At 38.1% G+C, this 16,884-nt stretch overlaps 1 protein-coding gene across 1 annotated transcript in view; it reads right to left on the bottom strand.

Annotated features, from left to right (window-relative positions):
- Positions 1–16,626, bottom strand: part of SLC6A17 (solute carrier family 6 member 17) — a 39,167-nt gene extending 22,541 nt beyond the window's left edge. The window contains exons 1-2 of the mRNA XM_034414791.3: positions 16,024–16,626; positions 2,349–2,758 (exon numbers count right to left, since the gene is read on the bottom strand). Of these exons, the coding sequence (XP_034270682.2) occupies positions 2,349–2,628 (280 nt within the window). The 5' untranslated portion in view covers positions 2,629–2,758; positions 16,024–16,626. The remainder of the gene's footprint in view (positions 1–2,348; positions 2,759–16,023) is intronic.
- Between the last annotated feature and the right edge of the window lie 258 nt (positions 16,627–16,884).

Raw genomic sequence — 16,884 nt, 5'->3', positions numbered from 1 at the left:
CCACGTTCCCCTCAATCTTTTGTAAAAATTGACCATGTAATGCTTTTCCTTCATAGTTATATCATATCATATCATATCATTATATTATATTATATTTTATCATATATTATATCATATCATATATCATATCATATTATATTATTATATTTTTGATAGCCACTTTTCCTGTACATTTACCAAGTTCCAATTTTGAATTTGTATCAATGCTTGTTCTGGACTGTTTTTTACAAAATCAGCCAATGCACACTTTTCTTCTTCAACAATTTGTTTGACTTGAAGTAAACCTCTGCTTTTCCAATTCTGCAGGACAAGTATAATCTATCAATATCACCATAGGGATGTTATGTATATTGAATTGTCATCAGTTTTCTTGTTTTTTTGGTCCAAACTGTCCGGTTTAGCTTGTGCCCCATTAATAATTCTAGCAGTTTAGTGTATCACAGGTATGGTCCAGTTATTGATGACTTTGATGGTGGTTCCACCATTCAATTTTGTCTTTAGCAATTTTCTTGCTCTTTAGATGTATTCTTTAGTAATCACATTTTTAGCTTGTCCATGTTTGATGTTATTCAACTATAAAATGCCCAAGCCAACTTTTTGGGCACTAGGGACCAGTTCCATGGAAAAAAGCATGGGGCATCACACATGTCCTGATACATTACACAAACCATGTATTTAGATGTCATTTGCGTAATGATACATGATATTATAATAAACTTGTGTCATTTGTGAGATGACATGATGTGTGTGGCATCTTTGGGGATTCTAGTGGGTGCCTATTTATTTAACTCTTGTAAACCTACTAGCCTTAACTAGACTGTAAAATACACCAAAATAAGGGGGAAATGTCAAAATTAAAAGTAATGTTCATCTTTATATTTCTGATAAAGTATAGCATGAAAATATAAGCAATCACTTTTTTTCTTTCTGCTCCCCTGCTGGAAAATTAATGTTTTCTTTGCTCTCAGACATACATTAATAGATTACTAGGGGACCCCCCCCAAAAAAACAAGGTAGCAACAGAGTACTAAGCATGAGTTCTTAAATTCCATCCTCTCACTGACAGTAGGCAGAACCCATATTTTCTTTGTGTAGAATCTATGGATCATATTAACAGGATGCAGCCCATTTTCAAACTTGATCTTTCTTTTGCTAGCTTCTCCCTCCAATAATTTTGGAGAGTTTCAGAGAATTATCCTCCTGACAGATTCCCGAGCCATAATTTATTTCCAACTATCCAGTGGGTTGGAGAGTATAAAAAAGAACCACATAATATAAAATACATTAATTAAAAGATGACAAATTATAAATTATTATATATCTGAAATATAAATTAAACAGTTAAATGAATATTGTGCATCACAACTAACATGACAAATTTCAATCATAGAAGGCTGAACTGGGTTAATGTATCTAAAATTATTACTAGTTTAGAGGTTTTTAATAAAGAGGGCTTATTTAATATTTCTGAAATAATCATGGTTTGATTTTTTTTCACCATGGATTTGCTAGCATAATCAAGGAATCACCAATAAATCAAGCAAAATGTCCTTTGTGGATTCAGATGCTGTTTTTTTATCTAAACAAGTAAAACAAGTAAACAAGTTCATGATGGAATTACAAAATAATCTAGGGAAATAATCTGTGCTAACACATGAAAAGTTTGATTTTATAGATATTGGTTTTATTATTGTGAGCCAACCCAGAGTTGTGGGTTTGTTTGTTTGTTTTTAAATTTCTATGGTGTTAATCTCCCCTACAAGGTGATTCTGGGTGTTTATGATGGGTGGCAGGGACGGGTTTCAAACCCGTCACTACCGGTTTGCTCATGGTCATGGGCGCGCTCGCTTGTGTCGCTTCTGCGCATGCACAGAAGCATCCAGGTGGGTGGACGGAGCCTCCCACCGCCGCCACTACCAGTTTGCCCAATCAGTAGCAACCAGTAGCAACCCACCACTGATGGGAGGCAATAAACAGACTAAATACAAGCTAAATAGAAGGGAAAAAAAATACTTGAGCATACACTTAAAAGTAATGTGCTTTACCATACAGTCAAGGGAATAGTTGTTGCTCAGTAGTAGGTTATAAATGTTATCTGCTTTACAGAGAAAGTTGGAAAAGATTCTCCTCTGAAACTGAAGAGTCCCTCTGGGTTACCTAAGGATGGACAACTTCTGCCTTTCAAACCAGAAAATCTGGTCAGCCCAGCTAATAATGGAGGATGAAGGATGTACATGTGTAGTTAATATAACATGCGAATCATGGCTTTCAAGACAAAATAGCCTCCTTTCCTCTACATTAGAACAGAGAAGCAGAGCAGATGCCTTCTCTGCTGAGCAGTCACTTACCTCCGCCATTCTTTTGGCACAAATATGGAAACCGCCACACATTCCCCAGGCCAACAGAGTAGCCTATTTGAGCCAAAATGTACTGTAGCTTGTTGTTCCATGCTGGCCTGTCATCATCTGCTTCTTCCCCAACCTGCTGTTTGTTCCAGTTTTCTGAAGCCACATTTAAGACACTGTTTCTGTAGTCCACAGGTTCCTCCAGAGCCAGTAGATCAGCCACTGATTCTGTGACAGGCTCATTGCTCTGTTCTCGCTGAGTTACTTTGCTGCTCTTAGGCATTGAGATGGTCTGGTGTAGCCCCTTATAGATTAAGTACAGATTTATTCCAAGGCCCGGTGGAATAAAACTTTAAAAGGGCAAGTGCTGGCTTTGGGGATAACACGTCAGATCTGAGTCATTTGTGTGAGACCTGCAAAATAGTACAAAAAGGAAACCAAATTAAAATATGGTAGGGTGCATTACCACTTTCTCCACTGCTGACCCATCCGTGTGTGCTTCATCATTCTTCAATCACACAGTGCAGATGTGGACATTGGCTACAAGAGTCAATTGTCCATAAGTCTTAGTTTTCATTCTTAAAGAACAATTCCTAGTCCATAATGCTTGAAAAGATTTTTATTTATTTTTTTTGCTTTAATTTATATGCCGCCCTTCTCCGGAGACTCAGGGCGGCTTACAATGCGTTAAGCAATAGCCTTCATACTTTTGTATATTTATACAAAGTCAGCTTATTGCCCCCATAATCTGGGTCCTCATTTCACCTACCTTAGAAAGGATGGAAGGCTGAGTCAACCTTGAGCCTGGTGAGATTCGAACTTGCAGTAATTGCAAGCAGCAGTTCTTAATAACAGTGCTTAGTCCACTGTACTACAGGCAATTCTTGGTGGAACCATAAAAGATAGGGCTGGAGAGGGTATACAGGAGACATAGAATTTTTTGATAGAAGCCATTCCATTATATACAATATGCTAATGTATTTTCACAATAAGGACAGGTAGTAGCTTTTCTTGGTACGGTTATTGGGATAATTGGTTATTCCAATAGCGGTATCAAGTATTTTATTAATTTTTGAGAACATTCACTGTCTTGGGCATATTAAGTAAAAAGAGTATGAAAATTTCATTTCATTTCAAGCCCAAAGAAAGATCGTGCACCTGTTTTTCATTATTTCCAAGAAAACCTTGGATAGTTGTTTCAGTTTCTTACTGGTTTAGTACTGAAATTCAGTACGTGTGGGCTGGTGGGTGGGTTACAAAAAATAGGGTTTGAGGTCATACATGATCCAGTTCCCCCTCTCAGCTATAAAGCAACTTCATAACCATCCACTCTTTATTTTGATGCCTCCTTTTCCAATCAATGAAAATCTGAGGATTTACAGTAGTTTTTAATCTAACGTTTTTTTCCCCAAGTGCGTGCAATGCCAACAATGTGTCAGAAGCTATTTAGGTTAAAATACTGCAGCAGTAAAGAGCAGACCAAGCTTTGGCAGTTCTCGTGTAAGAGCAGCCAACATTAAAGTTATCTTTTTGTTGCTGACATTATCAGAGTAACTAGAATGGCCAGAAATCTTCTGTTAAACTGCCCGTGACGCTTGTACTACAGATAATATCTGTGAAGTGTTTGGCATTGCATGTGAAGCCATTGATTACTTGGCTCTGCCATTCAAGAACTATCATCTCTCAATAGAAAACCCTCCCCCAACTGAATAGAGCACAGAACTCTGCCTTTCAATGTATGCACAGAGTTCCTGATTCTGAACTATTTCAAAACGAATGCAGTTTCATTTCCCTGAAAACATATTTTAAAATGAGATTTTTAAAAAGCTGTTTTCACTAGCACTTTCCTGCTTGCGTATAGTTTGGAGCAACTGAGGCTGTTCCTCAATATAACATTCACTTTATTCTATAAAATCATAACCAGTAGGTCCCCATGAGTGTCAGTGGGCCCACCATCAGCCTCTTTGGTGCCCACAAGGCTTTCTGCTCCATCTGATATTCTACATATATATTTTTAAAACTATTTTTAAAATACAAAATTAACATTTCATATATAAACCCAAGAGGCATTGTTAGGAGTCTAGCTAGGGAATGATAAGGAGGAACCTACTACAGGTAGTCCTCAACTCATGACCACATTTGAGCCCAAGATTTCTGTTGCTAAGCGAGACATTTGTTAAGTGAATTTTGCCCCATTTAACAAACTTTCTTGCCACAATTGTTAAGTGAATCACTGCAGTAGTTAAATTAATAACAGGGTTGTTAAGTGAATCTGGCTCCCCCATTGACTTTCCTCGTCAGAAGGTCACGAAAGGGGGATCATGTGACCCCTGGGAAACTGCGACGGTCATAAATATGAGTCAGTTGTCAAGTGTCTGAATTTTGATCACATGATGCTGGAAATGCTGTAGCAGTCATAAGTATGAAAAATTGTCATAAGTCACTTTTTTCAGTGCCATTGTAACTCTGAACGGTCACTAAGTGAACTGTTGTAAGTCGAGGACTCCATGTAGTTAGCCTTCTAATAGACAGATATTTTGTCAGTGCCCACACTTACCTTTTTGTGAGAGTCCCCACAACCTGCTTTCAAAATTTCAAATGTATCCATCAAAGAAAAAATATGGTGCTTCTAATATAGGATAGGCAATTCAGAGAATCCAGGAATTGAATGAAAGTTTTGCATCTGAGAGAAATAGGAATGGATCTATGGAATGAACTGAACTTATTCCCATAGAAGCCCTGTGTTTTGGTTTTAATAAATCAGTCTTAATTTATTTCACCAGCTTCTCACCAAAAAGAACAACTAATATACACCATCTTCAATCAAAATCCAAGCAAATGTACTCAAAATATATGTGAAAAAGAGACCTATCCAGGATCAGAGAACTGAAAAACTATTGATTAGATTCCTTGTCCTCCTTAATGAAGAATTGCAGGAAAACAGAATACAAACAGGATTCCATGTTTAGTTGAAGTTACATCTGATTTTTAGCAAGTTTATTGGCCATATTTTGTAATAATTAAATGAACTTGATATTGATCACTGCAAGATCAAGGTAATGAAGACTAAAGCCTGTTTTACACTAATTTAACTGATTCTTCAGTGTTACATATGAATGAATTAAAGAATTAAAGAAACAATCTAATTTCCTTATAGTTTTGAATAATCTTTGGTGCTGCTATGGTACTATATTATGGCAATTATTGTGATATTAATTAAAACATTTTCATGAAATAGGACCTACTATAATATTCACTGCATATTTTTTCACCTTTTTAAAATATTCTGTGGTCTGAAAGACTTCATAATCTATTATAAAACCTGTAGAAACTTTACCAGTAATGCAAAAGACTGTTGAACATATTAACGTATATCTCATCTTTTACAAGTACATCAGGTTATTTCTTTTTAAATAATAGGAACATAGACAAGTTGCTTAACCTGGTTGCCTAATCTGTGGTTATATGCAGTTCTAGGCTGCACAAACAGAGGGATAGAAATTAGAATCAAGATCACTTAAAGTGTTAATACCACTTTATAATGCCTTGGTAAGGCCACACTTGGAATACTGCATTCAGTTTTGGTCGCCACGATGTAAAAAAGATGTTGAGACTCTAGAAAGAGTGCAGAGAAGAGCAACAAAGATGATTAGGGGACTGGAGGCTAAAACATATAAAGAATGGTTGCTGGAACTGGGTATGTCTAGTCTGATGAAAAGAAGGACTAGGGGTAACATGATAGCAGTTTTCCAATATCTTAGGGGCTGCCACAAAGAAGAGGGAGCCAAGCTATTCTCAAAAGCACCTGAGGATAGGACAAGAAGTAATGAATGGAAACTAATCAAGGAGAGAAGCAACTTAGAAGAAGAAATTTCCTGGCAGTTAGAACAATTAATCAGTGGAACAACTTGCCTCCAGAAGTTGTGAATGCTCCAACACTGGAAGTTTTTAAGAAGAGATTGGTGGGTTTCAGCACGTTCTGACCAGAACCGGTAGCAGAAATTTTGAGTAGTTCAGAGAACCAGTAGTAAAAATTCTGACTGGCCCCATCCCCATCTATTCTCTGCCTCCCAAGTCCCAGCTGATCGGGAGGAAATGGGGATTTTGCAGTAACCTTCTCCTGGAGTGGGATGAGAATGGAGATTTTACAGTATCCTTCCCATGCCACGCCCACCAAGCCATGTCACACCCACCAAGCCACACCCACAGAACTGGTAGTAAAAACTTTTGAAACCCACCATTGGTGCTCCAGCTTAATTTATTATACAATAGATCCTGCTCATTCTAATGGCTTGGCCGTTAGATAAAGTTTTAACATTATTAAGGATACAAAGCTGGTAACCAAGATTTTCTTGACCTTAGTAAACCGAAAGGTAATCTTGCATTAGTTAGGTTATTTGAGCACATACGAAAAGATGGATTTTCATGATGGAATTCCAATTAAACTAATCTTAAACAGGAAGAAAAAGTATGCTCTTCTTGTGGATTTATTTTCCTTTAATAATTTAGCTGCAATAGCAGTGACAGTAATGATCCAGTTTACTGTTTTCCCTGTAATGTGTTTTTTGTGCTTTGCAGATGGGAAGGTGACTGTTCAGTTGTTCCTAACACTGTGAAATAAGAAAAGGGAAACTGCTATTATTTATGCCAAAATATTCTTCTCATTGAGTGTGTGACATGGAAGCATCAATACTGTGTAACATTTTAAATCAATATCAGCATTCAGCAATAAGAGGAGAGAATTTTCTATCTGTTTCCTGGGATTAATGTTCCTAAATATCATAGCTATGGAGAGTTCTTAATTCTTTAGTTGTTCTTGTTCTGCTTTAGAGACTGCATGGCTTAAATATTACATCACACTAAGCAAAAGCTGTGCACCCCTGTAATGAATGCCACAAGCACTGAGAGAATCTAAACCTTTACCAAATTAAATTCTAGTGCACATTTTAATTTAATTTGGGGAAATTACTGCAATTGATTATATGTATCAGTCCCAGGTACTACTGATACAGCAAGTTCAAAGAATTGTTAATGTATCTTAGCAACCAGCGGCCTAAAATAGCATGGACCTGGATGCGAAAATGTGAGTTCTCAAAAGGAATGAAATAATGAGGTGACGAAGCAAAACAGCTAAATATTTTATTGCTAAGCTTTTTTATTCCCTTGTGAGGCCACAGAAATCCACTGGCACTTCACTTCTGGAAGTCATTGTTATTTGAGCTGGTTTTCACAAATACAACCAATCAAAATTGGTTATAGACTTATGCACAAAATTGCTAGACTTATTTGTCCCTTTTCTTTTAATAGATTCTTATATTTTTTTAATAACTCACATAAACCTATGAAACAATCTCAGACTATGCATTTGAAGATTTTGATCTGATTTTTGAAAATTCTGTACAAATATGTTCACTTTTCTGTTCATTATCCCAACAATATATAATGGGTTTTTTTCTCATCTTACATACATTCATATTTATTCCATATTTTATCAGAGCATATCATTTAAAAAAAAAATTTGCTGTAAAATTGTTGAACATTCCTGCATATATCTGTTTTTTTTTAAGATGTCCCCTCTCTGAATGTTTGAGAGGGGACATCTTATACTGCCTCTTCAAAATATTCCAAGGTTCTGTGATAAAGTCATTATATTATTCAAAAAGATATAAAATTTAGCTTTAAATTTCCCTTGGTCTGAATATCTCACTCAAGAATCATCTCAATGCACAGAGCAGATAGAAGATATAAAACAGCTGATAGTAAAAATGGTAATTATATTATTAATGCATGTTGTTTGTTACTGATATTCAGGAAACATATAATGTTTGGCATTCACAATAACATCCAGATGATCAATGACCTCAGCTGAAGGACAATTATTAGAAAGTGTTGCTTAAATTGTTTCTTACAGTTGGGTTGTCAAATGTTAAATAAATTTAACATTACAGCAAACATCTGATAATGTCAGGTATTCATATAAGTAGTTGGTTATTGTCCCCTCTAATGAAAATCTGAAAAATATATTTCACATTTTTACAGGTTTTCATTAGAGGGGTCAATAACCAACTACTTACATGGACACCAGACATTATCAGCTGTTTATTATTGACTACTAATAGCAGACTACTATAGCTTAACTGGCAAGAATCACTTATTCATAGACAGAGTAAAAAGTTGTTATAATTTGATTGTTTGCCACTTAAGAGTCACATTCATGGGATGGGCAGCTATGTAAAATAAATAAATAATCCATTCTTTCAGCCACATAGAAAATGCATTTGAGACTTGAGATAAGAAAAATATAGCAGATTCACACTAATCAATAAAGTTTTCTGATCAGAATGGAGCTGTCCTTGGTACTGATTCTTCTAGTAAAAGCTATTATTGCAGTAAAGAAATAATCTGTAATAAAAAGAATAATCAGTAGTGTGGCAATTAAAAGAATAACAAATGTATTATTGCGTAAATTTTCATGGATCATAGTTCACATTACCATAGTGAATCTGGTAAAAGTGGCAGTAATCCACAATATAAATTGTACACTCTTATTTTTGCTGCAAAACTATTATAGTAATCATTCTAGGAACCATCCTTTGGGACTAGTCTCCCTGTATTTCTCTTGCAATACACCATTTAAATAATCACTGGTTCCAATTTTTCTCTATATTATCCTATTTCTCTCTTTAATCAAATCCTTCTTGATGGTATATCTATTCAAATGCTTAATTATTGCAATTTAAATGACTTCTTAAAGCACATAATGTGCTCTTTTCTGTAATCATGGTAAAAATGCACTATTCAGAATCACACAATGCAAAAATAATGCTAGCATATCACAACAAAACTAACTTCAGTATCTCATTAGACTCATCCCCAGAAAAATACTGTATGTTCAGCATGTACTGATCATGCCTTATCCGCCAGTTGCGGCCCTTTCTGGACCGCGACGCCTTGCACACAGTCACTCACGCCCTTGTCACCTCCCAACTGGACTACTGCAATGCTCTCTACATGGGGCTCCCCTTGAAAAGCACCCGGAGGCTCCAACTGGTTCAGAATGCGGCCGCGCGGGTGGTTATGGGCGCAACTCATTGTGCCCATGTGACACCCCTCCTGCGCGAGCTGCACTGGCTCCCAGTGGTCTTCTGGATGTGATTCAAGGTGTTGGTTACCACCTTTAAAGCGCTCCATGGCATTGGACCTGGATACCTTTGAGACCGTCTTCTGCCACCAGTAACCTCCCACCAGCCAGTTCGCTCCCACAGAGAGGGTTTCCTCAGGGTGCCATCGGCCAAATTATGTCAGCTGGCGATACCCAGGGGGAGGGCCTTCTCTGTGGGAGCCCCTGCCCTTTGGAATTAACTGCTCCCAGAAATGCGTAAGATCTCTGATCTCCGTGTGCCCTCAAAACCATGTTGTTCCGCCAGGCTGGGCTATCAATTAAAGATTTTAATTGGTTTTAAATGGGATTTTAAATTGGGGTTTTATAAATTGGGCCTATTATTTAATAATTTTAATTATTTTTAAATTTTGTCTGTCTTTGTGTTTTTAATTAGGCTGTACACCGCCCTGAGTCCTTCGGGAGAAGGGCGGTATAGAAATTAAATAAATAAATAAATAAATAAATAATAAATGCAGAAGGAACAAAGTGTGGTAGTTCTTAAATAGTTAAAGATAAATCATTAGGGAGCAAGATGGAATTGGCTTCTTTGAATCACCACTTGCAACAGGTGTTTCCTGGCTTCAGACCTTGGCCATATTTTATTTACCTTCACTGAGCTTTGATTATTACTTTTGTCTAGTATCACTAGAAGCCTTTATATCTATTTCCCCCCTAATTCTATAAAGCTATTCATATACCATGGTGCAAATTACTTCAGTGTTATTCAACTTTAAAATGACAGCTTTTCTTCATAAGAACAAGATTGTATTTCTCTCCAAATAATAATGCAGGAATTCTAAGCATGTTATTGTAATTAGTAGGTACTGTTAGTATGACTAAAGCAATCTAATTTTCCCCCTTTCCCCATGAGTGTATCTATGCTGCGTGTAGGTTTTTATGTAACTATTGTCTTCTGAATAATTCCACTGCAATCATGTAGAGCAAATATACACGAGGAACCTCTTTCTACATGCTTTGTACCTACTTCTATATCCTAGCATATAGTATCAATCCAATTTGCTGCAAGAGCACAACTTTGAGGACTACCCTGCTTCCCTGAAAATAAGACATCCCCTGATAATAAGCCCAATCGGACTTTTGAGTGCATGAGGTAAAATAAGCCCCCCTGAAAATAAGCCCTCCCCAAAAATATTTAAACGTATGTGCAGCCGGTCCCCACCATTTCCTCTGGTTTCCTCCACGTGCCCCCCTGAATAAGACCTCCCTGAAAATAAGGCCAAACGCTTATTTCGGGGTTCAAAAAAATATAAGACAGGATCTGATTTTCGGGAAAACACGGTAGTTTCTAACACTGAGGTAATTGCAGTCATAATTCCTCTTATTTTTTAATGCAACTTTTCTTAACTTTATACTCTCCCGTTATGCTGGATTTCAACTTGCAGTCAAAACAGCTCATGGTCCTGTTTGATTGGAGATTGGGGGTGCTCAACATATTTTAAAGCCACCAAGTTAGAAAAAACTATTAAACAAATGTTTGCTAATGGTACTGACTGTAAAACAGCCACAGTAATATTAATATATCCGCCAGGAATGGAACAAAAAAACAAAAGTATTGACATAACAAATGAAGCTGAACAGTGAAAGAAAATTAGGCTGCTTTCCAATTTATTTATTTCAGCAACAATCCAGTTGGAGATCCACAATCAGATTTAGATAAGTGAGAGCTGTTCAAGAAAACACCCCATATAGAACTGCCATAAAGTCCTTTTATAGATGGAGATTATCATAAACCTACCATTATAGCTACATTTTGCATGTTAAGATGTACTCACAAGTTCATGTTTTAGGATGTATTGCCTGTGAAATGTCTGCTTTACAGCAAATGTACACAAAAGGCTATTTATTGAATGAATGTTGTACCTGCAGTTCTTAAATGCATGAGTAGGAATTGGCATGGAATTTGCCATAGTAATACATCTCAGCTGTCAGTGGAGGAAAGGTTTTGCTAGCCTTTTAAGATTAAAAAGATAACTTTAAAAACAATCCTTGATCAAATATCCAGGAGCACGTTTCACAGCAGTGAGTGATGGTTTTTCAATTATATGGTTTGTTTTTGCCTCTTCAGCATCATTAGATTAGAATAAATTATGCAGTTATGAAAATACAGGGTGTATCGAAAGTCAAGCCCTATACACAATTTATTATATAAATTACATTAAATATACAAATTGGTTGCATTTTCTTCTAAACACTTCCTTACTTGTTCAACACATGACCTTGGAATATTCCTAAGTGCTGTAATATTTTCTCTAAAAATATTAATAAAATGTATTGTGATTGACATATGGGTCTCGCTTTTATTATCCATATATATTAAATCTGTCTGCTTTGCAAACTTAAATGGATTGTGATATCCAAGTCTTTCTCATAATGTATTTAATTGATGCAATTTTTAAAAGCATAGTGTCTACACAGTTCCTTGATCTCACTATCAGTTTCACAGAATATCTTTCAAAGAAGGAACAATAATATTCTTCCACTCGCTGATGATGGAAATATCACCTTCAGAATTCCCAGCTAGTATGGTTCACAATTATGTTGATCTGGAACTAGAGGGATGTATTCTTAGCATATCTGATGGGCACCAGTTTGGGGAAATTGTTGAGAACCTAGAACCTTGAAGATCAGAGGGAAAGTCCTTCCTTAGTCATTAATTCAAGTAATCATGAGAACATAATTTCCCAACCCTACTTCTCTATGTAAAACATTAATAGTAATTACCTATCCCGCAAGTTTGTTGTAAGTATAAACACACTTTTTATAAAGTACTCATTTACATGCTAAATGCACATTTTTTATTAATCATTGTACTACTAAAAATAGAAAGTATCACAGTTTACACAACTCCACTGCTACTCTATTTTATTGATTACAGCCAATGCCTAATTAATAATGTAAAATATGTTCAGCTGGGAAACAATGAGTTAATTGAATTGGAAAAATATATTTGAATGCTTTCAATCCCCACTCAGAAGCTTTTATAAAAGTCTTTCCTTCCTCTCTCATTTAAAAGGAGAAGGGAGAAAATTCCACAGGAACATCAATGGTCTAAAAAAGAATAAGTGAGACAATTCATCTAACACAATCTATATTTATTTCTTAGGGGTATTATAGAGAGCATTCATGAGCTCCAACAATATGAGCCTGTTATTTGAAGGCAGTGAAAGCCACTCATCATATAACTTACTAAATGCTATGATTATATTTATAAAATGATACTTTTGACTTGAAGCCAAAGAACAAATTGGCATTCTGATGTATAAGACCATATGGCTCTTTCTATGGAAAACTGTCACAGGGATTAAGTGTTAAAATCAGGACATTTAACAGGAAAATAGCATCATCATTATTAATTATAGTAAATTTTAAAATTCCAGTGCTTTAGATCTATTAGCTATTACTTCCCAACTGTGCTAACATTGTTTCATATTTAAAATTAAGTACCATCTTTGTGATATAAAAACTAGCATTGTATTTTATTGTCCTTCTATTATAGGTAACTTATGAATTTTATTTAAGGCTGAAAACAGGATTGGATACTGTAATTATATACTTTCAGACAGAAGCAATTAGCTTATTTGATGTGTACTATTTTCCCTAGAGGTATAGCCTTCATAGTACCTGGGAAGGTATACTCCAGCTAAGTCTACATCCTTCTTTTCCCCAAGTTCATCCTAAACCTTATACCATCACTGATTTTGTATCTTTATCACAAAGACACTTTCCCCTTTACCCCCATCTCTACCCCATGAAAAGCTGTAGAGAATTCATAAATTTGTCTGTAGTGACATTTTAGCTGATCCTGAAATTCCACTGCAGACTTTGGAAACTATGTTATATAAAAGAAAGATTGTGTATGTATTAATATTCCCAGGATTAGTATTTTTTTTTCTACATGCCCCAGCTCATATTCCATAATTAGCACTATCCTGAGATAGAATTCCTGAAGGCCAAAATGTTCTGCTGCAAATACAAGACATGCAGTCACCAAAAGAAAAAAGGACACTTGTGTGGCAGGACAAGATAAGACAGGCAGATGGAGATGGTTCTGCTGAATTACGTGATGATTCCCACAGGCCCCCAGCAATGCTTCTGTATGTTTAATAATGTATTGGGCACTTTTAACTAAGCAAAATGCTGTGCCGTTTTTAGCTCACCCTCATCCCACTCTTGCCAGCAAAGAACCTTCCTTGTGTGATCCATCATTGTGGATCATTTTAGAAATTGGATCAAAACAGGATCAGTTCAAGCACACTGAGTGAATTGCTGAACCAATCCCAGAATTCATAGACCCTGTAAATATTGACTCTCACATTAAAGAATGGGCTCTTTGAAAGATATGCTGACCCAGTCACATGAAAGCTCTATTATTTCCTTGAGGGCATTGAACTGGACAGAGAAATCTTTTTAAAAGAGTATTTATCAACAGCTAAAATAGATTTCAGGCTAATAAGATATTTGGACTATGCAGCAAAACAGATCTAACTGAATAATTATAGGGAGGTTTATCTACCTTTACAATCTGCAATTTAAGTATGTAAATCATCAGTGTTGTTAATTCATAGTAATATGTTGCCCTGAAATTCATTTGTTCAGAGGGCTGTATTACCTGGATGCCTTAATGATGAACTTTTTTAAAATAGCCTTTCCAAACTCAGTACCCTCTGCCTAGGTTAGGAAAGGCTGTTTTCTGAATGAGAAAGAGGCATTTTGTATTCCTGATACATAAGTTTTCACTGTCCAGGCAAATCAAGGCATGAATAATATATAATTTTTAATGTTATGGAGTGAGAAATGGGAAATGTTGGTGTGAAGGATATATAATTGAGTAGCCACAAGGACACCAGAATCTGACACACATTCAGGGGAGAATGGAAGTGTCCATATATGGAGAGAATGGAAAATGTCCATATATCATTGGAAGAGGAGGGATATGTAAGGAACATTGGTAGCCTAAGGACACCTGGGTTTCAGAAGATACCATTTAAATAAGTCATCCAGGTCACAAAAGTACACAAGAACAAGTCCACAATAACATTTGATTCTGGCTCAGAGCCAATTCTGTTTAGACACAATGAAACAATCACCCTAGACAGTATATACTGGAGTATGGCATGCAACAATAAATGGAGGACGGAAGTATAGATACTACATGGCCTACTACATTTTCCCCAACCTAGCTTGATATTTTGAAATGCAGGTGAAAGTGCTATCTTGTCATCAATACTGAAGCCGTATTTAGTTGCCCATCTTGCATAGGGAATAGCAAGGAAGTACAGAGGCTTTCCATATTAATTTCAGACAAACATGTGATAGGACTTCATACATACCATTCCAACGGAATGTTTGTGTTCACATGATTCAGAAGACAAACAGAACCATAAACTAACCACACAAGTAACATTTCCACATATTAGTTACCATATATATATAATTGGCTAGACAGTTAAATCTGTGGTGTTGTATGACATTATTAGCCTATAGTAGAAGTAAAAGCAGTGACCTATATTTTAGAAAATTACTATTTTTTTAACTCTGTTTCTAAAAAGAAAAGACATTAAGGCCTGTAATTCCTAAGGCTGCAGTATATTTTATTAGAATTCACAACGTTTTAACTTTCAGCCTCTTAAATTGTTCTGCATCAGATTAAATGTAAAATACCTGCAGGTCTCTTTTCCTTCGATGGCTTCAGAACTGGATCAAATCATTTTACTGGATCAACAAATCATTTTACAAATGCACATTTTTTTTAAAAAAAAGAGTAAACCAAATATGTTAATACTCCCCCTCCTCCCCCATTCCAGTCCCTATTTAAGCTCCTCAATTGATTGCACTTGAATTGATTGGACTTCTGCTATGAATCACCAATAGGGAGGAAGGCAGAACTTGAGGCACAGGGTTTGAGCTCCATCAGTTTTAATTCAAGAGGGTGGACCGGTTTCTCCTTCCCTTCTCAATGTTAAGATCAAGGTCAAATACACCTCTGACAGCAGAGATGATCTTTGCACTCTTTCCTTCCTCCGTTTTTCAAATCTGGGTTTTCATCACAGGGACGGAGCGCTTCCGAGGAAACCGGAGACCTTTCCTCAGGCTTCAAGGAAGGGCCGTTTGCTCTCCGATACCTCCCTCCTGCTTTACTCCCGCGGCGTAAGGATGCGCGCCAAGGCCCGGGTCCTTCGGTTCCGCATCGCTTGTTATTTTTAGGCTTCAGGTGATGCGCACCTCCCCCCTTCCTTCCCTCCCTCCCTCCCCTCCCCGAGGGACTTGTGCCATTTTCCACCGGCAACCCGTCGGTTCTCCCCAGAAGATCTTCTTTTGCGCTCTCGCCTAGCAACTAAGAAGAGTTCCGTCGTCTATCTCCCGGGAGAAGCATGCGTGGAATATGCCGGAGGAGCCTGCCTGCCTGCCTGCCTGTGCTGGGGAAGAGAATCATCTGTGGAAGGCGAAAGAGGAAAGAAGCGAGGGATCGCGGAGCAGAAATCTGCCCCTACCTACCTGGGGAAAGGCGAAGACACCAGACGCCCCGTTTCCCTCGCTGGCGGACAGCCAGCTGCTCGTCCGCAGATCCGTCCGTCGCCCCCTATGCCACAACCAACTTCTCCGCGACGAGGGGAAAATAAACAAACAAACAAACACACAAACGCCCGGAGCGAGGGAGGGAAGGAGCTGAGGGGCTCCGCCGAGCACCTGCTTAGCGACTGGCCCAGGGACGGAGCGGAGTTGGGGCTTCGAAAGCGAGCGGCGTCAAGGCTCCAGGGGTTCTGACGCGCGCATCAGCTGCTCAGGTCTGCGCACCGCGCCGCGCCGCGTTTGCCCGACCCCCCCTTCTCTTTCTCCTCCGGCGGCTCCCCGCTCGCGTCCTTCTGGCCCGCTTGTGCGGTTCTCGCAGGTCCAGCCAAGCCCTTTCTGGTAGCGGTGGGCGGCGGGAGCAGCCGGCCCGGTTCCGCCTCTCCGGTTGGCTCGGTGGCTGGCTAGCCTGGAGCGCCTGGGTCGTGAGGAGAGAGCGCTTCGGAGAGGCTTTCTTCACGCGGGGAGGGGCGCAACGTCTTTTGCCTGGGCGGGGGTGACGTAGGTTTGAGTCACTTAGCGATGCGCGTCAGTGGGCACAGCGCGGGGCTTTTCTTGGCAACATCAGCCAGGCGTCCCTATGGGACGGAGCGCCAAAAAAAGAAAAAAAGGAAGAAAGAAAGGGGGGGCGGGAGCGCTGAGGCGCTATTCCCCAAAACCCAAATCAGCTGGCTGAGCAGGTGGCCGCTCGCACTAACGAGACCGTCGGCGTCCCCACACCTGATGCTTCGAGGGGGGGAAAAAAAGGCGGGATTTTCCCAGAATGCCTTGGGACTCTTTGGCACACTG

This window comes from Pantherophis guttatus, chromosome 3 (assembly GCF_059756535.1).
Source record: "Pantherophis guttatus breed Tessera chromosome 3, ASM5975653v1, whole genome shotgun sequence".
NCBI lineage: Eukaryota > Metazoa > Chordata > Lepidosauria > Squamata > Colubridae > Pantherophis > Pantherophis guttatus.
Note: the sequence above shows the minus strand (reverse complement) of the source record. Positions and strands in the feature narration are given on the sequence as shown.